Consider the following 26,402-nt stretch of genomic DNA (forward strand, 5'->3'; position numbering starts at 1 on the left):
TCGATTGTGCGTTAAGAATTCCGTTGAAACTGATCAATAATCACAGCAGTGCACCCGGATTATCGTCATCTACTTAACTGGGCACGTACACATATGTGGTCAAATGAACTGTTGTATTTGAACCCTTACACATGCACAGCTTTGTTGGCAGTGTAGTCGGATGAGTGACTGATGGCAGCCACGCGGCGCCGGAGTCAAGCGCCGACAAAAGAATGTAAATAAGTAGCTCTCAGTCGGCAAGTACTATTTTTGGGCCACATACATTTCTTATTCTAAACTCCCATGTCTCTTGTCAGTCAATTTACTAGCTTTTTTTCAGGGCTACATGTTTTGAAGAATTGTAGAACATACTATAGTTCGCATTTCCTATCCAAACTATCTTCCAAATCTACAACTGACGACTGTACCTTGCTTGGTTGAAACTAGAATTCACTTTGTTTGCATCTTCAGCGGCGTGTCTGCTGAACCTCCTAGTCTGCGTGTTATCCGTTATACGATTGTCGATGTTTGATGGTAAGTCTTTGAAACCCACTTGATGTGCTCAAATCGCTAATATCATTCACTCCGGAACGTCCTATGTTTGCTTTAGTATTCAATTATGGAATGTTGACACTCTTCTACGGGTTTTTTGCATTAGCCATAAGTTTCTTGTAAGAAGCAATATCTCATTTGTTTCATGATGGAAGTTATTTGTTAACATCAAAGACGGTGAAATAGGCTGAAGTACAGTAATCAACCTGATTCCACCCACTGGATGACCAATGCCCAATCCCATATCATTGGATCCTCTTTGATTGCATTCTCCATGTTCGGTGAGTGTTCAATACTGCGAAATCCGAATTGATGGATCATTGATGGCTTTCTGCCCTATGAAAAAACACCAGTCGTTCGTTCGGTATGGTATCATGGATCTTTTGGTATTTGCCTAAGCTATGGCATGTCATTGGGAGCTCTATTTTGTCAAATCTTCAACATCAGTAATATTCTTGCTCAGACAGCTCCCACCTCAAGTTCGTCATGGCCTGTGTACATTTGCGCGTGTGCTAACTTGATGCCTGTTTATCAGTGATCATAGCGGCCTGGCTTATTTACTTTTCCGCCATTGCACATACTGGAGCCCATCCCATCCCATTTGCCACGACTTCACAGCCAGTTACTAGGGTTTGGAGGCATCTGAACGTAACAGAGGTCAATGGTCCTCGTGGTGAAATCGCTTTGCCGTGAATGTCGGACCTTACGATAGTTCGGTAGCAGAATTCAATATTATTTCTGCTCGACATGTCCTAGTCAACTGGTAATAAAATACATAAGTAGTAAAGATACAGCTTTCGCATGTGGCAAGCACAACCACAGCCCCTCCATCCAAAGCAGTCCTTGCATGCAATCCTACGAAAGAAAGAAATCCAAAATAAAAAGACAACAGGGAGCACTGGACGGGTTAATTATAATGATAAGTGTCAGCTAGCCCTGATATCTACCCTTCCGCTTGTCTTCGTAAAGTTCCATGCGTCCAATGACCTCTTCTGACCCCTGGCTTGCTCCACCCTCGCTCGTTCCCATCGTACTAGAGCTTGTGGATGAGTGTCGTCCTCTTCCAACACCCTGTCCCGATCCAGAGGTGTAGAAGTAAGGAGGATAAGGAAGCCTGTTCGGATCCAAATCCTTTTCACTACTTTCTCGAGAAGGAAAACCGAGGCTAAGCCCGCGTGACGGACGTGAGGTAGAGCTCCCACTGGTACTAGTGTCATCCCTGGCCTGCGAAACAGATGTAGCAGAAGAAATGGAACCTTGAGTGGCGCTGCTATTCTTCTTCCGCCGCGTGCTACCTCCACCTAGACCTTCCAGACTCTTGAGGAACCGCTCGTTCATTTGCTTCAACCTTTCATCGACCTCATTCTGACTGGTAAGCATAGGGCCCCGATTTGGGGAAGTAGAGAGCTGCGCAGCCCGCTCCGCAGTGGACGCAAGGCGATCGTCAAGATCCGCAACGTCAAAAGTGGGAGAATCATCCAACGGTGGCGGCGAGGTGGTGTACGCGTCTTCGCCCACATATGCACCAGCAGTGCCATCGAGTCGCCGCCGCCGTTGGTCTGTTTCCGTACTCTCCAGGCTCCACCCCGATCGCTCTTTCTCCTTGCCTTTAGCTGATGAGGACTCCGAGGGTACCAGACCATGTCCACGTTCTTCATAATGCCATCCATATTTCCTCTGCTGTTCGAGCTGTACTCGGTCTCGATCCTGTTTCTCTCTTTCCTTCGTTCGACCTGTGAGCGGTTTACGTTCTTCGATATCCTGAACAAAAATGGATATGTCGTCGTCGTCTGTCCTAGTGTTAAGAAACGAAATAACATCCTGTAAAGATGAAAGCGCGTTAGTGATGTAGAAAGGATCAAAACAACCCATAGTGAATAAACAGGCAGAAAGTAGTACGGAGGAACAACGGGAGCGAATTTCCATGGCCTGAATGACAGATAAAGAAGCGGGGCGTCGAATCACTAGCCTAGTCTAACGTAGGGTCTAGCTTATCAATTTCCGTCCACCAACGGTACACACAATACACGGCTCCACGGCGAATTGAACCAAAATGACATCCACAGCAAGCACGAATAAAAGAAAATGGCTTACTTCTCTTTTCCCCTCTTGTCCACTACCAGCACCAAGACTTGCAGGAGTGCCTCGACCACTTGCATTCCCGCTTCCAGGAGTACTTCCACTACCTCCAACATTCCTACCATCAAGGCCACCGACGACGGCTCCTCCACTATTGGCAGAACCAGGGGCAGGAATTCCAGTTCCGCTGCCCACACTACCAGCATAGCGATGACCAAAACTACTAGAATATCTCTTCCTCGTTGGCATAGGTACAGGGACAGGAGCGCGTCCCTCCTCAACCTCTCCATTTCCGCCTCCTGCCATACCTATACCCGACCCCTGACCAAAGCTGTTCACGCTCATCCTCCTGTCGCGGTCTCTCTCTGAACTTGCTCCGCTTCCACTCGTCCCTGGACGTCGATCCCCAAGACTAGATGGCGCAAAGGTGGTCGCACCTGCAGGCGGTGAAGGATAGACAAAACCAGTGCTCATCGGCGATGGAGGTAGCCGGGCCGGGTTCCCGATGGGCGAATGTGTGGCTCCAGAGAGGACTGAAGGCCCCCCTGCAGGAGAGCCGCTGCCTCCGGCACCCTGCCGAATTGATAGTGAAGGAGATGACCCAGAATTGCTTGAGAATGTGTTGGATTTGAAAGGGTGAACCTGGCCGATGTTGGGTCGGCGGATGGGGAGAGCCCCGGAGACAGGAGAGGAAGATAGTGATGAAGTGCCGGCGGGTGGGCCTAAAGGAAGATCTCTGGTGGATAGCAAAGAAGAGGAAGAAGAATTGAGGCTCTCCTTTCGCAGACGGTTGACTGCCAGACCAGAGGCAGGAATGGGTTGTGAAGGGATAGCATGAGGGGTATTGGATGAGGGGTTTGTTGAAGGAAATGGTCGTGGTGGGGGTATAAGTGCACTTGTCCCGGAGCTCGCAGTCATTCCTAAAGAAGGTGCCCCCATACTTGACACACGGGATGGGAGTATGAACCTCTCAGCCACGCTGACACTGTCCGCGCCACTGCCCCCTGAAGTAGTCTTTCCAATGGCCCTGGGAGGAGATCGGGACACACTTGAGCGAATGCCACTACTGGTGGGCAAAGATGATCCTGACATGGAGTCGCGTTGCCGATTCTTATCTAGAGTCGGGATAAAACCCTCTAGATCGAGGGATATGAACCTGGACGACAGCAGGGACTCTAATTCGTCCAGTTGGAAGTTGGGGGTATTTAGATAAGTGGTGGATAAATTGAATGTCCCGAACAGATGGGGCACAGGGTGGAAATTGTGAGTTGAGGTGGGAAGCGGTGTACGGTACGTTGGTGACAGTCTGGCGTCTAATTGAATGAATAAGTTGACCTAGTCCTCATTGTTCATCAAAATACTCACCGAACCCAAGTATCCTCGTGTCGTTCTCATCCTCCCCGTGAGGTCGCACCCTCACTTTGATTCCCAGGTGCCCATTCCTATTGATTCCCCCAACTTTCCTCTTTAGACGCTTGTAGAACTTCCATACAGGCAGCACCCTGAGCAAACTGAAGACGCTGCGAAACAATATGATGCCCTGCTTGTAGATTATGGGAAGGGCGACATCTGTATTGTCCCCAGGTTGATGTCCAGGGCGATGTAAGGTCATCCCCAGAGACCATGTCTCTAAAAGTATGAACTTTGGAGTTGGCTCGATTCTGACGCGAGATGAGTCAGGAGACATATACACCAGGACTTGGTTATTTGTCAGGTCTGGAATCGACAAAAGTACTTGTAATTCTAGCGTCGGAGGACCTGGAAGTGGAGCTAATGAGATGCTCCGATAAGGCTCGCGCGCCTCCTTGGTGAAGAGGTCCGAGTCGGGAGTCTCCAAGTTGAACTAGATATCGTTAGGTATTGTTCTCAGATTTATAGACAGTCCTCGCACCCATTTATCAGGTTTTGGATTCGTACTTGGTTCCTCCGTCGCCCTAGCATGATTCACAGCATAGAACAATTTCGTATAAAAGTGGAAGGCTATCTGATCAGCTTTGAGGATGTCATTGGACATGTCGTTGTATTATCGTGGTCGTGTATCTGTACAAGCAGATTATGTGTGGTTTAGGCGTTTGTAGTCATTTGAAAAGGATTCTAAGAGAATGTAGCTTAAGAACGTGGGGAACGAGCAGCAAGGAGGACCGCGCAGTTGAGGCGAGGTTCAAACCACAAATGGGTTCGGTCCGTCGTCAGCGCAAATATTTGATTACCCGCCTTATTAGGGCAATGTCGGCAGCAATGCCTCTGGTTTGTGTGTAAATGTTGTTATCTTACTTCGCAAATCACAACGAGATTGTAGTATAGCATTTGATGCGAAACAATGTCGTACAACGCGGAAACCTGCTGACAGGAGCATGTCGCAAATTTCAATAACAGAATTTAAAACATGTTCCCAGAGCAAATGGACGTCCTCTACATACAGATATGGGCAATTCGAGCATCAGCTACGTAGCCATATTCCGCCACAATTCCGAAGAAGGAGTGCTGTCGTGATGAAGTCGACCTACTAAGGAGTGGAATGGAAGCGACACATATACTAGTTGAACCATGCTCCGCTACCGGGATGGCGATAACCTACGCATTTCCAGGTCACGATGGCATCTTTTTCTGGAAACGTGAGGACTGGAAAACAAATTGAGATATCTGTACACAAGTGATTTGCGGCAAGCTACCACGTACTGGATGCCCTCTGGTGTGCTGGAGGTGGGGAGGGGGTGATAATATTAATAAATACCCCAGATAAGGGAGAAATAGCACCTTTTCTCTGAAAGATCCTCTTTGCCGGCAGCGGTCACTGTTCCCTGCCTTCAGCACCGTATATCCCAAATGAGCTGGTAATTATAAACCTGCTAGCAAATTCTGAGTGGCTGGGTGGAGATATGTTGGAGGGAAGTTAGACTTGCCTTGTTTGAGGTTCCTAACACACCACAAGTTCTCGACAAGCTTTGACAAACAGGATGATAGACTTGTATTCCTTACTAAAGATTAGTTCAAAGATATTCCCAAGCTGGACCAATAGTATACACGATTTTCGGTTGCAAAGTATAACCGTGATGTGTACCAGAGCAAAAGCATTGTAGGCCCGTCAAGTCATCTTGAGAAGATTTCTTCATCACCAGTTCTAGACAGCTGGACTACCTCACGTACCAATTGCAACCATCGAGACGTCAAGCATACGGCTGAAGAAAACGGCCATCTAGCAACTGGCCACTTGGGACAACGGACAAACAGCCAAATATTGCGACAGATCCTATATGAATGGTAGCGTCGCCTGTCCAGAACCAGTGCCACAGTAGATTCCTTTACATCGCCTCCTTTTGCTTTATCTGAAGCTTTGAATCCACGAATTTCATGATAGGGTAGAATTTTTCTTGCCAGAAAGGCTTTCTTGCTCTTTTAAAGGCCAAATGCTGCGTCAATTTGTTGATTGAAGTTGAACCCAAGTTGCTAGAGGTATAAGTACGGAACGACTTCACGAAGGCAGGCCAGCGTCCTGGATTGCTGAAACGAAAAGTGAAAAAAATGTCTGGAGCTAAAATGTGTTGATTGTAATTTTAAACAGAGCGGGGTTGAAAAATTCCTTGCCGAATGATTGCCGAGGTTTACAAAGATATATATTAACTTTTGCTATTCATTCTATGGTGAGCTCGCGGGAAGGGAAGAGAAAAAACTGAAACGCAATGAGCTGAGTGAACATGAGCTGAGAGGTTACAAGAGCTGAGAGGTTGGGTGCAAAAATTGTATGAATTTTTTGTCGCCGAATCTCTCTTGCGAGGGGCCATCGAAAGCCGACACGGGGCCCAAGCTCAAACCGGAACTGGCGAGTATTATGCTACAAAGACTCAAGGAAAACAACAAGAATGTAACAAGATGAAGTCAAAAACAAGAACAAAAACAACAGAAACAGAAAATGGGAATGTGGCAAGGGTGGGGAAGCAAAAAACAAGCTCGAGGCGATGCCTAACGAGCAGTGTGAGAATGCAAGAGAGAAACAGAGAAACTAACGAGCAGAAATGGACTATATAACACAACTGCGAGACAAAGGCCTTGCGAGCGGCGTCGATCTAATCTAATCAGCGCGTAGGTCGCGCGCTGCGGGTTTGCTCATACAACGTTAAATAATTTATGGCAAAATATGGAAAACTAATTTGCGTTTTGGCTAAATACGTGAAGATATTGAATAATTAATTACTATATTTGGAAGGTACACGGAAATAAATTTCACATAAATCGCGACAAATTAAATAATAATAATAATTCTTAATATTTGAATTAATATTATTTAATACTTCATTTCAAATTAAATCTCCGCCTCAAGTAAACTATGTCGGTCGCACATTTAATTGTTCCACTCCAACTGTCAACGTCAACCCCCATCTTCAAGATATTGAATCCGAAATATATATCTCAATACTCTCAATCATCTCGGTCATTCTGCTCCAAGCTTCTGAAGATGCTTATTCTGTCAATATTTCGTTTGTCAGACATCATCAAACCTTGCAAAAATAGAAGATGAACAGCCCAGTGCTCGGATTTCAGTCAAGTCTCATCGATTGAGATAATACCCTGCTGCTTCCAATCGATGTTGTGGCATTTTCAGTACACGTGTCGCTAGTAAAGCCTTTTCTTTGATTACAGGGCCTTTTTACCTTGTACATTCAATCTTGAACGTTCGTGGCCGAGTCCCATCTGACTACTCCTTCACTGCAATTATGCGACTCATCAACACAAAAACGTTCCAAATAGAGGACTTCTGGAGCAACATTCCTGTGTACGCTATCCTTTCGCACACATGGGAAGAAGAAGAGGTTACATTCCAGGAGATGCAGGCCCTCAGCAGATGGATCAAGCGAAAGAAAGGTTTTAAGAAGATCCAAAAAACCTGCGAGCAGGCTCTAGCCGATGGCTTTACATACGCTTGGGTCGATACGTGCTGCATTGATAAAACCAGCAGCAGCGAGCTATCGGAAGCCATCAACTCGATGTATAAATGGTACCAACAAGCTGAGGTTTGCTACGCTTACCTCACGGACGTTTCAGCGAGCGACAATCCATTCAACCAGAAATCACAGTTTCGGGAATGCAGGTGGTTTACAAGGGGCTGGACGCTACAAGAGTTGATCGCGCCGCTGAGCGTGGTGTTCTACGACAAAGATTGGATCGAAATTGGGACAAAATCCAGTTTGTGCAAAATCATCACCGAAATTACCAATATCAGCAAGCAGGTCCTACTCGTAAACCATGGCGGCGAAATAAGCATTGCCGCAAGGATGTCATGGGCCTCTAATCGGAAAACAACGAAAGTGGAAGATATGGCGTATTGCTTACTCGGACTATTTGGGATCAACATGCCTATCTTGTACGGCGAAGGCCAAGACGCCTTTTCTAGGCTACAACGAGAAATTATTGGGACGTCGGATGACCAGACCATTTTTGCATGGGCAGGAGGCCATGGAGGCACCGGGGTTGCAGGTCTACTAGCCAAATCTCCTAAAGACTTTGCCCCTTCATCGCATTTATCGCATATCAAGGTAGACACAAACAGGTCTCCTTACAGCATCACCAACGTTGGACTATCGATCGAGCTACCACTCCAACCTGTCAGCGGTAACGCCAATCAATACAAAGTTCTGCTCAACTGTTTGAGTGGCGGATCGCTAGTAGGAATATACCTGATCAAAGACAAAGAGGGACAGTATGTACGCACACGTACTACAGAAACATTCACGGACACCGCCGACAACCTTCAACGATACAAACGCGAGCGCATCTACATTAAAGAACCCGTTCCATCCCGTTTTGACGTTACACAATGGATGAAACCACGCCGCGACTACGAATTCTTCATCAAGTCAATGCCAAGTGCCCAAGTCCATGGCTTCACTGCGACACAGTTTTATCCTCCACCCGGCACAAATGCCGTGGAGTGGTCCGCACTTCCCAAATCCCAGCATCGTTTGACGATAGGTCATAGTGGCACATCAGGCGGCATACTCTTTGAGAGTAAAACCGGTCGATATGAACGCTTTGTCGTCATGCTTGGACTGCACAACTACAATGTATGGTGCGATGTCTACACCAACGTCGGCCAGTCTGACACACTCGAGGGAATTGCTAAGTCGTACTACAAAGATAACCAGGTCAAGCTTTGGGATAACCTCGACCGTGCCTGCAAGCAACTTACCCTGCACGACAAATACGTAGTTTTATCCGCCCGAAAGGGTGTCAAACCAGACAAGCAAGGTGAATTCCAATACACGGTTGATATAACAGTTACCAGCAATCCTCCACCCGTTGGTTCCATCGGCAGATCTGGTGGTCTAGAACTGGGGATGTCTAATCCGGCGTATGTTTTTCATGTCATGTTCGACCCAACCTGGGAAGTTACCTCGCTGCCGGCATTCGAGTCCATTGCATGGCACCGCCAGAAGGACAAGTCTCTGACATTAGCACTAAAAAACAGTGGCATTTCAGGTATCGTTGTTCTTCGTGATTCGGTCACCCAAGCGGTAGTAGCGATTTTGCTCGGTATCCACAATTACAAACCTTGGTCGGATATTGTGACGACCATCAAAAACGACGAAGGAGTGGAAGATGAGGCCAAAAACGTCAGAAAGCTGTATTACACCAACGTGCCCGGCAATCTAAACCATAGGCTTTGGGCTTGGGATACGGACTTAGAGAAGTCCGTCAACAAAAATTTGTCTGTGAGGGTGGTGACGAAAGAAGACGCGAAGGATTCATTTGCGACGAACATTCAAATCACGCGACTTTGACTGTTTAGCGTTTAGATTCAGCGTTTAAGGAATCGCAATGTAGCAATTAACAAATTTCATTATCCAACGGACTCGACTCGTAAGTTTAATGTCCATGAGTTAATCAATAACGATAAGATTCGCAAATGCATGTGCTTAACCATATCTTCGCATCGTGTCAAATATAACCCTAACCACTGAGGAATAAACGAGAGCCTTAATGTTCAAGGCAAGAAATATCTACTGCACGACTTCGGCAGCAGCGGGAGCCTTTTCCACATCTGCGGTGTCCGACATAACTGGACTCGAATCCTTCCCGGAGAGCGCAGATGGGGGCGGACGAGGTACCTTTTCCTTCCTCGGGACAAGGCCATCAGGATCATGTCTGTGGCCCGGGTCACGCTTTGGGAGTGCCGCCAATTCTTCTGCCGTCAGTCCATACTTCTTTGGGCCTGGGGAGCGCGACATTTTGACTTGACTTGCAGCGATGAACAAGGCACTGGTGCAAACAAACACCGCAAGCCACGAAAACCAGAGGAGAATGATCGAATTTCGCACTGGATGAATGAAATGTACATATTAAGCCACCAACGGACAAAACTAAGAGCAGGATGGTGCGTACAATATTTGATTGGGCGATAGGCTGCCCTGAGATCGTCAATGCGAAGTGTTCCGACGTCTCCTGATATGACCACTCTCGGGCGGCCAGTATTGTAGAATGCGGTCTCTGCGACGAGGGTTATGAAGAGCCAGCCAGTCCACGCCATGAGGAACACAGCTTGCGACATGATATATTGTCCATATGACCTACGAGGCCAGACTGTGTATGCAATAAATCCAGCCGTGGTGACGACGATTCCGAAGCAAGCAACAACTGAGAGCATTCCGGTGACATAAACGTCTGTGTAATTGGGAGCACGTTGATTAGTAAAGGAAGGCTGTATATAAGAAATAACATACTGTTGATATCAATGGTGACTCCCATGTCAGTCGTAGAAACCAGCCTCCCTTGAGCATCAACCTGATTGTTGAGTTTGATAATAGCATTTAATCCTGGGAAGCAAAATTTCATCTGTTAGCTAACGGGGTACTAAGTGAGCGGATAGATGAGAACGCACCAACTCCGGCACCTGCAGCGCAGAATGCGAATGCGACAAATAAGAAGAAGACCCTCCGCTTGATCCAGGGAAGCTTCAAGTTAGCGCTATCACGCTCGCGCTCGACTCGGGTGGTCGTCGTAGCAGTCTCGCGGTCAGTTTCAGACCGGGCGGTATATGCGACCTCGGACATTTCTTGATCACCACCGCAGCCTTATCAGAAACAGGGGAATATTAAAAAGGCTCGTAAAAGAGTAGGAAACAAGGGAAAGCCAGGCAACGTAGCCCTGAGACTTCAGCGAGGACGAAGAGAGGAAATTAAACCTCGCAAGGACCAGCGCACGGGCATTATATGGCATATTTGCGAACAATAGAACGCCGCTGCAATTCACATTTCTTCATTGGTATGGACTCGAGCGAATGATATCAAGGTCCGCACGCCGCAGAGGGCCAGTCCTCCGGTTAGGACATGCATTGGCAATTGCGGACCAAAAAGAAAGCAGTAAGTGACCGGACGACGGATTTCAAGGCCTCAATGTCGAGCACTATAGTTTAGATACGTTCAACTCCTGAATATTTCATGCCTGGAGTGTCGTTGGAGGCAGTTACCACGACTAATCCATGGTATTCTGTCAGGCCAAAGCTTTGAGCGTAGTCCCAAAAAAGGTGGTGATCGGCCGCCCAAGACAAGTAAAGTGCGCAAGCGGTCCATCTCCCCCAGCCCCAGAGCCTGTCTTTCCTGCATTTTATCACCGTACATCACGAAAAAGGCAAACAGAGACGCTCAAAAAAGGCCACGAAGAAAAGGCTCATCACTGATATGTATAATTATATATGAGCGCGCGAAAGTTGGAACCAAGAACAAAAATGCGGTACCTGAGACCTTCGTCTTTATGCACATTGAAGAGTTGATGGTCACATCCCTCACATAGCCGGACAAGACAAGACAGCCATAATTGTCGTCCTCTCCACATGTGACGCTAAGCAGCTCGAAGTAGTAATGGCCGTGCTTATCCTAGTAAGACAATGGGCGCAAGCCAATATCCATTCCAGCGTCAAAAGTGGGATTTAGCAGTGAGTTTTGATTTGCCAGGTTGAATAAAGGGAATGAGGAAAATCGAAGAGCGCGAGAACCGACGAAGGAGATGGCAGTTGTAGCGCTCTGACACAGAAGATGATTGCTGTCCAATAGCAAGAACGCCCTAAAAAACCCCAACTTCGTCAATCACGCCGCTGTACCAAAGCCGGAGATAAGACGCGTATGCTGAACAAGATAACAAAATAACGTTTGCCTGTCAAATCTCCTCTCGTTCGAAACTTGACTAGAAGCACCTGCATGTCTGCGCAACGGTTTAAAAACAGTTTTACCAGCGTCCGACTTGTCCAAATATTGTTTCATTGGACAAACTTGGACCAAACCTATTACATTATTTGCCGTCTAGTGCCAAGTCAGCATCGAGTTTGAGCCAGTGTCATTGCCACCTGGTACCGTTTCCGCTGCCAATGAGGTGTTGATTCTGCTGAATTATCTGACTTGAAGTCAGAATCGATCCGAGAATCCAATCTTGCAGAAGTGACTGCGAAACGAGGCTGACGGCGACCCCAACCAGTAATTTAATCCAGTCCGAAGACTAGTCGCTTAGCAGCACGCGGTGCTCCAATTCGAAAACATACTGTCAGGCTGTTAGGAAGCTGGTTAGAGTGTGAAGGGTGTGAAGGATGTCCGGAACATCGATTGTGATTGCACCGCCCAAATCTTCTCCACTGGTGGCATCACATGAGCCATCAGCTGAGCCCTGCTCCTGAACCCCGGAGCTGCCGCTGCAATCTGCGGTCAGTATATAACCATTTGCTCGTCGAAAAAAAGGAAGTCGACGTGAGCGAAAAGTAATCAAATATATTTCATTTCAAGCTGTAAAAGCGGGGACCCGCCCACCAAGGAGAACCATGACGACAAACTTCGTCTCCCAATCTATGCCGAACACGAAGACCATGACGAGAAGGAAGTAGGGAGGCACCCTGGGTGGGATCCGACTACAGATAAATAAAAAAGAGGCACGTAAAAAAAGTCAACAACCAAAAGACAGTCAGCACCCGTACCTGCTACCACTACCGCCAAATTGATAGACCGCAGAGATAGTAGAGACTGGTCGGGCGTGTGTTCCAAGAAAGACAAATTACTAGCGCGAAAAAAAGTGAACCAAAAAGAGTAGAAAATATATACCCATTGCACGGATATATAGAAAGGAGGGTGGGGTTTCACGGGTTAGAAAAGGATGGAGAGTTGCAAGAGTGGGTGTATAAAACTAGCCAGGATTGCTACAGACAAACAGTCGAAAAAGTAGAAGTAGAAAGGTACTACCTGAAAGAAAGAAGAAAAGATATAAATGACTAAAATGTAGTAAAATGATCAGAAGAATAGAACGTTAAACCGATACGTAGGTGAAAGAGATAGAAAAAGAATAATCATCTCAATCCCCATGGCTCGAAATACAACGTAGAGTCATACAACAGAACATACATCGTTTGTGTACAGACTTGGGTAGATTTAACAACAACAGTACCGAAAGCGACGGAGGCAGGAGGGAGGGGGCGACTTAAGAAGACCGTAACGATAGAAGCGCATAAAGGTGTGAAGGAAAGGAGAATAGTGAAACAACGATAGCACGACGACGAGGCGTTTAATGATCAAGAAAGGGACGTTATTTCGAGGGCAGAGGCCGTATGTGTTTCGTTTCGTAAGAATAGATAATCCAGGACAAACGTTATACCAAGAGAAGTTCTGAGATGTTACATCGAATAGCGGTTATCCATGCCGTTCCTGCCTAATAAACGGATAAAGGTAGCATACGCGCAACCAGGGAATGTTGTGTTCGCGGTTTGAAGATAAATCAAATAAATAGGCATGATGACGGCGAAGATACAGGATACTGAAGTTGATGATTTCTCAAGCCTAAAAACAACCATATTCAACACCGAAAACGTAAAATCCACTAAAAATGATTACAAACCTCGGCGGCGGGAGCAGGAGTGGGTTCAGGAACGGCCTCAGCGGCGGCGGCCTCTGCTTCCGGTTCCTCAGCAATAGTCTCGTCAACTTTGGCAGCTGCAGTTGTTGGAGCAGCTTCAGCCTACAAAAGTGACATGGGTCAGCCTCGTATATACTCAGACAATAGATGACAGTGAAGATCATAAGCCAGATAGAGAGGGCCAGCAGCGTATAACCAGTACTAACCTTGGAAGCAGGCTTCTTGGATCCCGCTCGGGAAGGAGGCTTCGCTGAAGCAGCACGGGAAGCGGGCTTGGTTGCCTTAGATGCAGGTTTCACAGACGCCTTGGATGCAGGTTTTGCGGATGCCTTTGAAGAAGGCTTAGCAGCTGCAGCAGAAGCAGGTTTGGATGAAGCAGGTTTGGCTTTAGATGCGGGTTTGGCCTGGGCGGGAATGTCTCAACATGTTATCGTCCGCCGACGGTTCAAAATGCCTACCTTTTTAGCGGCAGGCTCCTCTGCGCCCTCCGCAGCACCGTTTTGTTCATCAGATGCTTTGCGCTTCGTGCCCTTGGCCGATTTAGGCTTATCTTCTTTAGTTTCGTCGTCTTTGGCGACTTTCTTAGCCCTGGGCTTTGCTGGGGCCTTCTTGGGCGCAGGTTCTTCTTTTGGTTGTTCCTTGATACGACTTGAGCGACGAGGGGCAACAGCATCCCCAGACTCAGTGGTAGCAGCAGCAGCAGCTTTGCGGGGCATATTTGAGGGGAGGAAAAAAAGTGAGGGAATGGGGGGGATAAAATGGGGGTTAAGGAAGAGACGCGTTTGGGTTCGCCCAAATCGATTCAACACACCTTTGTTGATCCCGCCATATCATTTTCTCATCACGTGCTTCGTGTCAGATCACGCCCTCGCGTCATTTTGAACTCCGCGAAATGGCATAAACGCCATTGAGATAACATGGCGTGTATCCGGATAACATCCTCAAGTCGGTGCCTGAATATGTTTTAGAAATCAGACTGATAGCTCTGATAAGAATTTTGGCTCACAGAGAGAATTTCTCAGGGAATGAGAGTATGAACACATTCGATCTAAGCCACAGTGTCCTCGGTCACTGCTAGAATGCCAGCTCAAATGATTGTTTGTAGTACTATATTTGTGTGGAGACTCTGGCATATTGGAGGCACTAGATATAGTACTAATGCCAGTTAGTGCCAGTTAGCTTTGTCATCGCCAAGATTGCAACATAAAGCACCTAGACTACCTTTTCAATCTTACACCATTCTTGGGAACCACTGGTCGACGCGCCCGTGCAATACACGCAAAAAAAGTTCCCAACAGATATAGTTCATTGCTTACTATCTTAATCATAGGCCTTTATATCTGATAAAGTATGATTGCTATCCCGTAGGAAAGCTACTCAACTCCCCCCCCCAGTAAGTTATCATCACCGCATTGACGGCGTACTGGAACGAAAAACCTCTTCAAAAGTGGAGCAAGGAATGATAGCATGATGGGACATTCGAATCATTCAACCACTCACCCAATAATACAAAAACCTCCACTGATCACTTCCGACTCACCGACGCTATCACTATGACCCCAAAGCCTAAATTTAGGCTGCCAATTGCCTCCCTGACACACGCTGTCAAATCAGGTATTTCTGGCAGAGGGAACATTTCATCGGACTCAGAATATATGGAATCATGACGCACAAGCGGGCGGAGACGCCCGTGATGCCATGATCCTTTACAATACGTAGCCCCTATTTCGGTTTTGGGGACCGTTTCTACAGCTTCAAGGTCAATTCGGCTGAAAGTGATATAACTGGAAACATCCCAAAATCAGGCATCAAACCGAAACCGAATAAGTATACCAACAAAGCTACAAAACCACGAAGTTGGTCCTTTCTCCTCGAGACAGCAGGTCGCATCAACTTGAGACGACTCTAGTAAGAGTCCTCCAACGATGTCGTGACATTTCAATGGAATAAAAGGCAAAAATCTACACATACACCTCAGTATCACTTAGAAGTATATTTTATTTTAGATGCTAAGGTTGATGGATTCGTTTTGATAGAGTCAGGGGTTACTACCCCACACCCACCTCCGGGGCGACAAACCATATTGCAAATGGGTATCCGTCAACTTCCCACTTCTCTCCGCTATATACACAACCCACATACAGTAAAAGAATACCCTAAGGCTTAAGAAGTGGTTAGCATCTTATTCCGAATTTTATCGCCGATATTCCAAATACCTTTAGCACCAACAGTATGTATGGCATCATCCACTGTCATCCGCGGTTCAATTGCCAAAAAAAGACCAGGGCGCTCCGGCGCTCATCGCAGATCAAACTCTCGAGTCCTCGACATCTAATTTCATCTAATGCATTTACAAAAGGTTGAAATAACGGAACCTAATGCGGTAACAAAATATGAATAAGAAATTAGACAAACCTTGAATACCATATTCATATAAGTTAACAGTAAAGATTACATCAGTCCGATCTATAGCAGGTATTTGACACGCGAGTCAGCGGCAAGATGAAGCAAAAGAAATTTCTACACTATCGGCCAACCTTCCCAAAACCTCACATAATGTTACCCAACACAATACTGAAGTCGTTCTAGATGCTTGAGCACGTCCTTCCACTTATTCACGTATGTAAGAATGCAAAAACGAGACATTACGTTATTGGTATATGGGTAAGTGTGTATAGAGGTTGAACAGGGGGAGGTGGGCAAGGAAATAGAACTATATTACTCCGAAAGGTATAATTTACAACTGTATAGTCAAACAAAACATCTCCAATAAACGAACAACAACATCATGTGTGTGTATATGCGTAAAGCGTGGTGGGCGCATGGGCGTGAGTGCAGGTGGTAATAGTGTGAGTGCAGGGTGTTGGTAGTGTGTTTAATTGGTGAAAAGCATGCGGTATATCCGGACGTGCAAAGGAGCACGGGCGCGCTCAGCGCGGTATTCACGCATTTCCTCAACAGTTAGCCAACTCTTGCGACCAGTCTAAGATTAAAAAATTAGCGTCAACAATCTAAATACAAAATCAGACGAATATAAACTCACGTCGAGGTCGATCTCGTGGGATCGTTGAGGAAGGGTACGCTTCCAGGCATATCCAACAACGTAGAATAGAATCATGATAGGGAACGCCAGGTAGGCCGCTGGAAAGAAACGTTAGGAATATAGTTGTAAGTGTGCGCAGCGCGAAACTCACAGAAGAAGCCTTCGGCGACCGCTTTAGGATCAGGAGACATGCCACCGATGGGCCACAAAGCCTGAAACCATAATCGTGAGATTCACATCATGGATGCGCATCAAAATATGACTTACAATATAGAACTGGGCAATGAGGACGATCACAATAAGGGTAACACCAAGCCAGGATCCGTACACGCCACCGAGAGCACGGTAGGGAAGTTCCTCAAGGGAATGACCCTGTACAATCCATGCCTTTCGGAAGCGGATGCTTAAGAAAAAAAATGATAAGAAACCATCTTTGAAAGAAAAGACAGAAATACGAACTGGCACAAGCAGATTGACAACCAACTGAAAAGGGTGGAAAGACCAGAAAGGGCGAGAAGCCAATTGACTATGAGCAAGTTAGGATATCAATTGACAGAGTCAGAAAAAGAACACGCACAAACAACGTCTCCAGCACCGTCAGAGGCACAGTTGGCGTAGGCAACGGGACCAAAAGCCAGGATGGCAAGGACGGAGAAAAGGGGTCGACTGGACTTGTCAACTGGGTAGGATTTAAGTCACAAATGCGGTTGACATTCAAAAGAGATCAACACACCATAGGTGAAAATCTTAGGAGCGTAACCCGTCTCAGCAAGAGCAGTGAGAGTACGAGAGCCCGCATAGACGCAAGCAAGACCGATAGAGAGAACGGAAATACAGATGGTAACGTTGACCAAATGATTCAAGCCTTTGATTTTAGCCTTGTCGAGAGCAATGACGAAAGGAGAGGCGTCAGCACCACTTCCACCAAGGAGACGATTATCGGTGTAAGGAATCAGGAGACCAATGATGGTTAACGACGTAATATAGATCAGAGTCTTGAGAGGAATAATTAAACAGTGAAAATTGCCTGAAAATGTATGAATACGCACGATACGCCAGAATGTGCCCTTGACAGCAGCAGGCATGGTAGCACGAGGGTTGGGGGTCTCGGAAGCGGCAAGGCCAACGAGTTCAGTTCCAGCTACAAATATAATAGAATTAATAATGGCAGACAATTGTATCGAAACAAAAGGCACGCACCGAAAGAGAAGGCAGCGGTGACGAACACGGCGCATACACCTTTGAATCCGTTTGCAAAGGCTCCAGGGTCCGACCAATGAAGTCCACCAAGATAACTGGCGTAGTCACCGTTACTGGGTCCTCCACCAGCAATACAAACACTAATATATATGTTAGAACATATTTCCCCAAGGACGTCGGAAAAGAAAGCGCAGAGCATACATTCCAATGAAAATAAACATGACGACCACAAAGAGCTTGAGGACGGATGACCAGAATTCTTCTTCAGCATACCCAAGAGTTCCGAATACGCAAACGATAACTGAAACCAAATTTAATAGATGAAATAAAACAACGTTGGAGGGGACTCACTAATCGCAATAAAGAATATCGTGATCCAACCAGCGAGTGGCATAATATCCTTCCCCCAGTATTGGACTGTGGTGCCAGCTACCGTAATCTCTAGCGGAAGCACGACCGCCCATTGAAAGACATAATTCCAACCCATAGCAAAAGCAAATGAAGGATCGAGGAATCGCACAGCCAATGTATAGAAACCACCAGAAACAGGGTATAGAATCGACATTTCACCAATAGCCTGAAAGTAATGGTTCATAGAGAGTTCGTGCGCTCGAAAGAAATGCTTACCTGAGTGACGTTGATCAGCATGACACCAATAATCGCCCAAGCGATAAGAATTCCAGCTGGTCCACCATTGCGAAGAGCACTTCCAGAACCAACGAAGAGACCTGTACCGATACTGCCACCTGTACGAGACGTCAATTGAGGAATGGTAAAATTGTATTCAAACTCTCTCACCAACAGCAATCATCTGAAGATGCCTTGGCTTCATCTTCTGCTGCAGCATTGGCGAGTCCGCCATGATCTGCTCGATATCGCCAACATTATTTCCACCAGCAATAACTTGTCCACTGGAAATAAAAATAGGAACGTTTAAGGTATGCGAAATTTAGAAGAAATGAATTGCTTACCCGGTAGTTCCTGGGGCACGCTTGAAACTCTCGAGGTTAACACCCAGGCGCGTCCAGATGCTCTCCTTCGAGGGATCGTAAAATTCGTACTTCGCACCAGGACCTGATGCCGCACTGGACGAATCCACGTCTTTCTCGTTCTTCACGACAGACATCACCGAGGAGGGAGCTGGAGTTGCGAGGAGTGGTTTGCAAAATTGGTGGCTGCAGATATTTATTCAGTCGGTTAAACCCATGCTGGTGAATAAATTGATCAAGGTGTTCATAGTTGCTCCATGTGAAGCGATAAGAAAATGTGTTGAAGGCCAAGCATCTAGCACCCAAAAAAACCTGGGCATCTTGGGGTCGCAAGGATCGTTAACAGATCTGGAACGAGAAATCTTTCGAGCCGTCGAAGATGGAGATCTGTGTCCCGAAAGTGAGGCACGCGACCGCCTGGAACTCTCTCCTGGTTATCTCACTTGCATGTCAATTTTTCGCTGAAACAACGAGCCACGTATTTGCGCGTATAGGCCACAGCCTTTACAGCTTATATTCGCTCCAGTCCGAGCTTTGTATGAATAATCGCATGATTTCCAGCATCGTTGTGTCTTTTGGACCGGTATCAGCTGGTCAATGAAATCGAAGTCGTTCCGTTGGTGTAACCTTAAGCCATCCTGAGCCGCATGGTCAAATTACACCCTTCCGCTCCCTGCCGTCATTATGAGAATGTGGGGTTTCGGCGCCTCAGTGTAAGTCTTTTGACATCGAAACTTTCATCGTCTCCACTAACTTGAGGCACTTCCATAAGCCGACCAACGCTTGCCCACAACCATAACTAAACTGCCATCTGCGATATGATCCTTGTATTTGTTGCAGTATCAGTAATCCAACATAGTCGAGAAACGAGCGTAATTGGAACTTGGAGAGCCGGTGTAATGAAGCGAATTTGATTGTCGAAACGTTGTCGGGGGTTGTCGGTGCTTTTCGTCCGTTTGTGCTTGTAACACCGATAAGTCCAAATAGAGACACACTTGGCAAAACTTGGCAACACTGCGACCACGCGCTACTGTGGGTTACTATGAAGCTGTGGTACTATGGGTACCCGTTGTTCGGTTTGGAAGGTCAGTCGGTTTGATGGTAGCTTAGTAATGATGATCAGCAGAAATTATAGCTCCGCTATTTGAAGTCACTGAACAGTACTATATCATCGAAAAGTTGTCCAAAAGCTCACTTGAAGGCAGAAATCACTGAGATATTGTCATTTTTTTAAAATTCATGTTTCAGGCAATCTGTGTCTTTTGAAACATTGGATAACGGTCTCCGGGTCATCATCCTAGTAAGTACATTTCAAGATAATCAATTTGAATCAAAAACTCGAAGAAAATAGGACATCTTGCCTGCGTAAACCTTAACAAGGCATAGTATCGTTCAACTGCAAGGGTCTCTGACCAGAGTTATACGAATTGTCACAATCCCTTCCGACAATGTGTCAAAACACCGGATTCTTCTCTAATTTAAATTTACCGCTGACTCCAATTGTATTATTATATTGTTTTTCAGGTTAACGCGGCTGATGATTAGTACTGATTTCTCGGAGAATGTGAGTCGCGGTAAAGACTTCAATTGTACCTGAGCAGACCGATCAGCATTGCCTCGGGGGTAGGGTTCAGCTAAACTGATGATGATTTACACGCTAGGAAACTTTAGTTGATAAGAACAGTAAGAAATCTGCTAAAACACATGGGAAGCTTCAGATGAACAGACCACGCGTCTACATTAACAATATGCTGAGATAGAGGGTCGATCAATACGGATGCACCAACGCCCAGGGTTTGAAAAGGATGAATGCACGAGGTGCAGCTTTCTGGAGACAGTACATCACAGTTCAAAGGCCAATACATGTGTATGAGCTTGAAGGCCAGGCTGCTGGTGCTATACCTCAGCTTCGAGTAGTTTAATATCATATCCTCATATCCGGATTCGATGAGCTGGCGGAGTGAGTTGCAGAACACACCATTTGTTTGATACCGATAGATTCCACCCCGATCCTATCCTTGGGTTTTCAGAACACCGCAGCTTGCCGGCGCCTCTACGCGATTCTTATCATAAACGCATGAATCACCTGCATTATGGAGATTTCTGCAGCCTTTTATTTAATATCTTTTCATTATATTTTATCTTGCTCCTCGACTCTCAATGGATTGGAAGAAGCTTCGGAAGCCCACGGGCGCCTCCATGCGTGCCTTTTACTCCCCCCTCAACTTAATTATAGCTCTTTCGTCACCGGCGCTTGCGGTCATACCCTTATACTGCAGGTTAGGATTTGAGCCTTTTAGGTCTGTTTTAAGCATTTGGATCTGGGGAAATACTAAAAGAGGCCATACGATGCCCAGAACTGATTGTGATCGGACCCCGCATGATACGGATGTTACTAAATGGGAGTTCCAAGGCGGCTACGACAATGCACACGACAACAGTAGTCTTCACTAAATAGCGCTCCAGTCTTGCTCCAGTCAAAAACTCACCATCGTTATTCGTGCGGGCGCTATAAATGCCGATTATACGTGGGACAGTGAAAATGTGGGTCGTTCTCTACGCCATGCACAAGATCGCCCGACACAAGTCAGACGACTACGTGAACCTTCAGTTGGGCAAGTGGTTTGTCCAGGGCAGTGGCTGGCAGTGGCGTCGAAGAACTTTGAGGAAGGTGTGATGTAACAGATAATAATCAAAGTATCCAAATGGGCGCCGGGATTGCCGCCATTATGCGCAAGCTCCATCATACCCGCGCCGATTATAAAATCAAATGGATAGCGCACTGTGTGTAGCCTCGCGTCAAACGGTGAGGTGAGATAGCCTCAGATAGTCGAGTTCCTCGATAGAGATAAACGATGTCGCCTATGCTCAGCTTAGAGCTGAAAAAGCTTTGGCCACGGCACCGCTCGCCCCCGTTGATGCGCCTGATGGATACCACGAAACCAGAAATGAAACGCGCCATGAGTTTAGAGCCCAAGCATAACTTGCGATAGAGCTTGATTGAGATACAAGGTACCATCGTTGAAAAGACGGAAAGATAAGGTAACAAGCAACCATCTATGTGCCTAATAAATAAGATAACTAAATACCATCCAACAAGATACAGATATGAATCAATGACACTTCGTCGATTTGCAGTCAGACGGAACTAAAAGAAAACATACAGATGACGTCCATTCAAAAGTAACAGGCTCTAGGCCAATCCAACGTATCAAGGGAAGGAAAACAGATTTGTGAACATCTCGTCCAATCTGTAACCACTTGAAGCATCAAACATGCATAACAGATCAAACAGAAAAAAACACATGTACGAAATGCAAACGAAGAGTCACCACCTCAAAGTGTTATCTTTATCGCAATGAGGAACCTCCCTCTAGATCGGTAGTAAATCGACCATCTCCATATCCACCAGCTTTTCCACCAAGCCCAGCGGGAAGCGAGGTGCCCTGACCGGGTGCATTGCTTGGGAAGTCGCCTCGAATGGGGCTGCTGGGATTACTGCTGTTCACATACGCACTGATGTAATCGTAGTCATCCTCAACATCGGCTTGCGTACGTCCTACAGGCTGTGGGTTCGCCCCCGTTGTTGGAGGAGGCGCAACAGCAGTAGCGCCGCTCAGAGAAGGCCCACGCTCACCCTGATCCCTCAGAGGATATGGCGAGCTCGGTAAGCTCTTCTTGACATAGTCTCCAGTGTCCGTGCTTGCGTTACGCGGTCTCTTGAACGCCGCAGCCGAGATCGTCCGCGGACCAGACGCCGACGGGCCCGTCCCAGAAGGCGAAGACGCCGCGCCTGCTGCGGCATTTAACGAGCTCGTTGACCTCGTGAATGACGACGTACTGACTCCAAGTGCACGCGGATACTCTGGCGGCGTGCGATATGGCGTCGTGGCCTCCGAATTAGGGTCTTTCCGCACGGTGTCAAACTGCTGTTGTCCTGGCAGGCTTATCCCCGCCGGCGGAATCTGGGAGGAACCACCGACCTGAAATCGAGGCGGAAGCTGGTGCGTCGTGCCAGGCGAACCTGGTGTTGACTGGAAGCGCGGTGGTACTTGGTTATCGGAGGAGCGGTTGAGTGCCTGGAATCTAGGAGGAAGGGAAGAATTTGCATGAAGGTTATCTGTAGAAGTTGGTTGGGAGTAAGCTGATGATGCTTGGTATGGTTGTGCGTAGGCCTGGGCCGGAGAATTCAACGATGGTGAGCCATATGGACTTCCCTGGTCTTGGTACGATTGTGCGTACGACTGTGCAGCAGATAGTGGTCCTCCGTAAGGTGTGGGTGCTGGTGCATTCGCGTTGAGCTCAGCGTATGGATGTGGTGATACTGCGCGGCCTGCGAATGGTGCTTTTGGAGGGGCAAGGGGGGAACGATCTCGCTCAATGCTTGTCTTCTCATTAAATCCTTGAGATGCTGGTGGTGATCGGCCACGTTCTACGATAGAATCTGTTTCGGATTGCTGGTTCATGTTAGAAAGGTTGGTTTGGCTGTTTAGACTTTCCATTTCTCGAGCGACGTCCCGGGCAGCAGCGGCATTGAGAGCCTTTTCGTCATCGTCTGAGACGTAAGGGGGGGCAGGAATGCGATAACTGGGTGGCTTGTTAGTCGGAGAGGTGCTTTCACCGTTTCCAGTGTCAGACTCTGGAAAAGAATGATAGACACTGAGTTCATGTTAAGCACTAGACATCTGATACACGTACTATTATTACCCTCAGTCGTATATGAATCCTGTTGTGTGGGGATGGGAATTGGCTCTGGCTCTGCAACCCCTATCTGGGCCTGCCGTTCCTTTTCCAACGACTTTTTCTTCTCCATCTCCTGCACAACATCTTGGACCTCTCCGAACCTCACGTGCCTACTGATGCGCTGCTGCTCCGTTTCTTCGTGGTTATGCGCAACGAGAGTGTTGTTGTCATGTGTCGACACATTCGTCGTGCCATCTTCTGTCTGCAAATCATCCGACGCCGATGGTGTCATCATATACGCCAGCAACGCGTCGTCATTGGCCGAAAAGCCACGATTATGGCCGGGTGCCTGCATCGTGTCTTCGCGCCACGAGTTTGTAAGGTTGGGAGGGGCCGCGCCTGGTGGCGGCGGTGGGGGGTGAGAGGAAGCAGCAGGACTGGCAGGAGGGAGCATGCTGGGAGCCGGAGGTGGCGGGCTAAACTCGAAAGATGCAGCACCAGGGCTTGACCAGGGCGGCTGGCCTGTGGCATTTCTACCGCCAAATGATGACTGGTTCTCTGGAACCATTTTCCCATCCAATGCTTCGGCGACCGAGGCAGAGAAGGACGTGTCTTGGCCATGTTGTCGAGGAGGATCCTGGAGTGAATACCCGCCAGTAGAACCAGGAGCACGGGTCTTGACTGGGAAGGTTGCGAATCTACCACCTACTGCGTTCGACGTGTCCATCAACCCAGCCGTGCGCGTGTTCATGCCGAAATCATCAGTGATTTGAGGAGGTCTGTCAGCAAACTCGGACTGGATTTCAGGAAGCATAGGCGGCGACTGGAACCCGGAACCGCCGGAAAGCTGTTGTCGATGTTGAGGGGCATACGGCTGATCAGTGAAGGATTGCCCAATGACACCAATGGGCGATGCAGGCGTCTCGTTTCCAAATGCTCGTTGCGAATTGCCCAAGTAGTCAGATGTAGTTGGTTGCAGTGGCTGCGGTTTAGTTTCCCAGCCAGCCGTTGGGCTGCTAGGCTGAGGGGGCAAATCTTGTTGTTGTTGTTGCTCGTAGTGTCGACGATCGCGGGCGCCGACTGAGGGGACGGTTGATAGTACGACTTCATTGATGCATCGTCCGGCTTCTGCAACAAGATTTTCCGTCTTACTCTGCCCGTAATACAGGCTTCGGGGAAGTCCCGGCTGGGTGATCTCCTCAGATATTTCCTGCAAATCGTAGGTTCAGGAGTTGACCATTAATGAAAGGCACACGACATACTGAGATGATCATTTTACCAAATTCTGCGGCAATCTGAGGTTAATTAGGAGTGTTATTCAAGACTGACATAATTGAGTCACTCACTGTTCCCTTCTCGCAACACTCTAGTAAGCCTCCGAACTTAAGTCCCATCCAGCCCCTCGTTGCAGAGCGCTTGAAGTCGCCGAGCGCAGCTTCCTCGGTCATAATATCCGAATCCATCGTCCGTATCTCGTCTCTTAGTCGGTTCAGCAAGTCGGTCTGCATCGCAAGGTTCTTGTGCTCTGGGCTCATCTTACTCAGTTTCTTCTCCGCGTCTTCGGCCTTGCGAACTACCGTGCGTCTCCTCTGTTTCAAGTCTGCCAGAGACTCTTCTCTTGTCCGGATCGCTTTGAGCTGGTCTCGCATGGAATGGCCGTGAGTCGCATATTGAGATAGTGCAGCGGAGAAGTGGTTTAGGATTGTCGTGGATGCACTCAGAATGTCCTGAATGCACATCGACGTTGACAGCGAGCGAGACATGAATGTGATAGGGACTCACACCGAGGTCATCACCCTCATTCAGCCCCCATGTCCGTAGCGCCTCTGAGGCCTTGGAATAGTCCACGCTGAGCTTTTGCAGCCTATCTGACGTCAGACTTTATTCGAACTCCTGAGCTTCCACGTACGATATTAACACTGCTTTCTCAGCGGTGATGAGGTCCTGCAGTGGTCTCAGGTCCTGATTGCCTCCCAGGGCTGGGATCGTTGAATTGTGCGCGATTTTTGTTGCCGCTGTCCTAAACATGGTGGTCAGGGTAAGATGTGGAGTTTGGAGTTAAGAGTATTTGGCTCCGTTTTCATTATGCGGCTGATCTCGCCAATTTCCTATTTTACAAGACCCAACATCCTTGATGCTGTCTACTAACGCCGCTACCCAGTAATCCGACGATGAGATTTGTTGTACTACATGTCAACCAAATACACCAGTACGTTCTAACATGGTGTCTTGTATACGCTACTAAATGGATCCAAAAGCCTCGAGCACCCTAAAACACGAAGCAGCGAACATTACATGGAACCTAAATTCTGCCGGAGCTGTCAACAAAATCCTCAAAGATAGTTAGCTATCAGGACCCTGGAAGTGCCTTTCAGATCATGTACACCTTCGAGCAGAATGCTAGCCCTTCAATCCCGATATTGTCCACTTGGATACGGTCCTTTTTAATTCCCAGGCCGTGGGCCGTGGCTGGACCTGGTGACGCGATTGACATGAAGATCGTTGATAAAACATCGTTAAGCTATTCTATCCTATGCGTCTCCCTAATTGAAGCTTTGGAAAATACCTACCCACATGAACGGTCAACCCAATATTTGCCGTTGCGGTAGATACTCGGAAATTTTGTCTCCCGTTCCGGCCACCGTGGTGTAGGACACTTCAGAGAACCGATTGGGGTGAGCACCCTATACAAACTCTATGATCTCCGCCCTTATTACAGCATTTGCTGCTCCAAATAGCTTCCTTTCGTCGTGCAACCAAACGGTTCACTCTTGTCACCTTCGGAGCGATCACCAAATGTCTGGCCCAGATTGCCCCCCGAGAAATTTTTGGTATGGATGTTCATGCAGTAGTTCAATCCTGCCCGTATACATTTGCCATGACATGGAAATGGAAACATCTGTAATAGGCCTTTGCTTCCATCACTCTCGAAATACTGACACCAGTCATTTGCCTCTGTATCGATCAAACTTCAAACACGATTATACTGGGACTGT

At 47.4% G+C, this 26,402-nt stretch overlaps 6 protein-coding genes across 6 annotated transcripts; 1 reads left to right on the top strand and 5 right to left on the bottom strand.

The window, feature by feature from the left end:
- Nucleotides 1-1,461: 1,461 nt before the first annotated feature.
- Nucleotides 1,462-4,624, bottom strand: JR316_0011885 (Autophagy-related protein 13; the record flags this gene model as incomplete). The annotated part of the gene is made up of 4 exons (XM_047897526.1): nt 1,462-2,352; nt 2,554-3,923; nt 3,976-4,453; nt 4,502-4,624. 4 exons carry the CDS (start codon nt 4,622-4,624, stop codon nt 1,462-1,464), a joined length of 2,862 nt encoding a protein of 953 aa, XP_047743935.1.
- Nucleotides 4,625-7,322: 2,698 nt separating this feature from the next.
- JR316_0011886 (Vegetative incompatibility protein HET-E-1) lies at nt 7,323-9,386 on the top strand (the record flags this gene model as incomplete). Its single annotated transcript, XM_047897527.1, has 1 exon — nt 7,323-9,386. One exon carries the CDS (start codon nt 7,323-7,325, stop codon nt 9,384-9,386), a length of 2,064 nt encoding a protein of 687 aa, XP_047743936.1.
- Nucleotides 9,387-9,605: 219 nt separating this feature from the next.
- Nucleotides 9,606-10,655, bottom strand: JR316_0011887 (uncharacterized protein; the record flags this gene model as incomplete). The annotated part of the gene is made up of 4 exons (XM_047897528.1): nt 9,606-9,922; nt 9,988-10,266; nt 10,326-10,418; nt 10,484-10,655. 4 exons carry the CDS (start codon nt 10,653-10,655, stop codon nt 9,606-9,608), a joined length of 861 nt encoding a protein of 286 aa, XP_047743937.1.
- A 2,800-nt stretch (nt 10,656-13,455) lies between these two features.
- Nucleotides 13,456-14,207, bottom strand: JR316_0011888 (uncharacterized protein; the record flags this gene model as incomplete). The annotated part of the gene is made up of 3 exons (XM_047897529.1): nt 13,456-13,593; nt 13,698-13,895; nt 13,950-14,207. 3 exons carry the CDS (start codon nt 14,205-14,207, stop codon nt 13,456-13,458), a joined length of 594 nt encoding a protein of 197 aa, XP_047743938.1.
- Nucleotides 14,208-16,366: 2,159 nt separating this feature from the next.
- JR316_0011889 (Amino-acid permease inda1) lies at nt 16,367-18,860 on the bottom strand (the record flags this gene model as incomplete). Its single annotated transcript, XM_047897530.1, has 14 exons — nt 16,367-16,474; nt 16,535-16,632; nt 16,686-16,746; nt 16,802-16,937; nt 16,994-17,060; nt 17,112-17,213; nt 17,268-17,529; nt 17,584-17,675; nt 17,735-17,874; nt 17,936-18,035; nt 18,086-18,311; nt 18,362-18,480; nt 18,533-18,645; nt 18,706-18,860. 14 exons carry the CDS (start codon nt 18,858-18,860, stop codon nt 16,367-16,369), a joined length of 1,779 nt encoding a protein of 592 aa, XP_047743939.1.
- Nucleotides 18,861-22,073: 3,213 nt separating this feature from the next.
- Nucleotides 22,074-25,434, bottom strand: JR316_0011890 (Sphingolipid long chain base-responsive protein PIL1; the record flags this gene model as incomplete). The annotated part of the gene is made up of 6 exons (XM_047897531.1): nt 22,074-23,362; nt 23,422-24,616; nt 24,669-24,701; nt 24,753-25,133; nt 25,189-25,270; nt 25,316-25,434. The coding sequence occupies 6 exons, from the start codon at nt 25,432-25,434 to the stop codon at nt 22,074-22,076; spliced, it is 3,099 nt and encodes a 1,032-aa protein (XP_047743940.1).
- Between the last annotated feature and the right edge of the window lie 968 nt (nt 25,435-26,402).

The sequence above is a fragment of the Psilocybe cubensis genome, chromosome 11, assembly GCF_017499595.1.
Source record: "Psilocybe cubensis strain MGC-MH-2018 chromosome 11, whole genome shotgun sequence".
In the NCBI taxonomy this organism is placed as follows: Eukaryota; Fungi; Basidiomycota; class Agaricomycetes; order Agaricales; family Agrocybaceae; genus Psilocybe; species Psilocybe cubensis.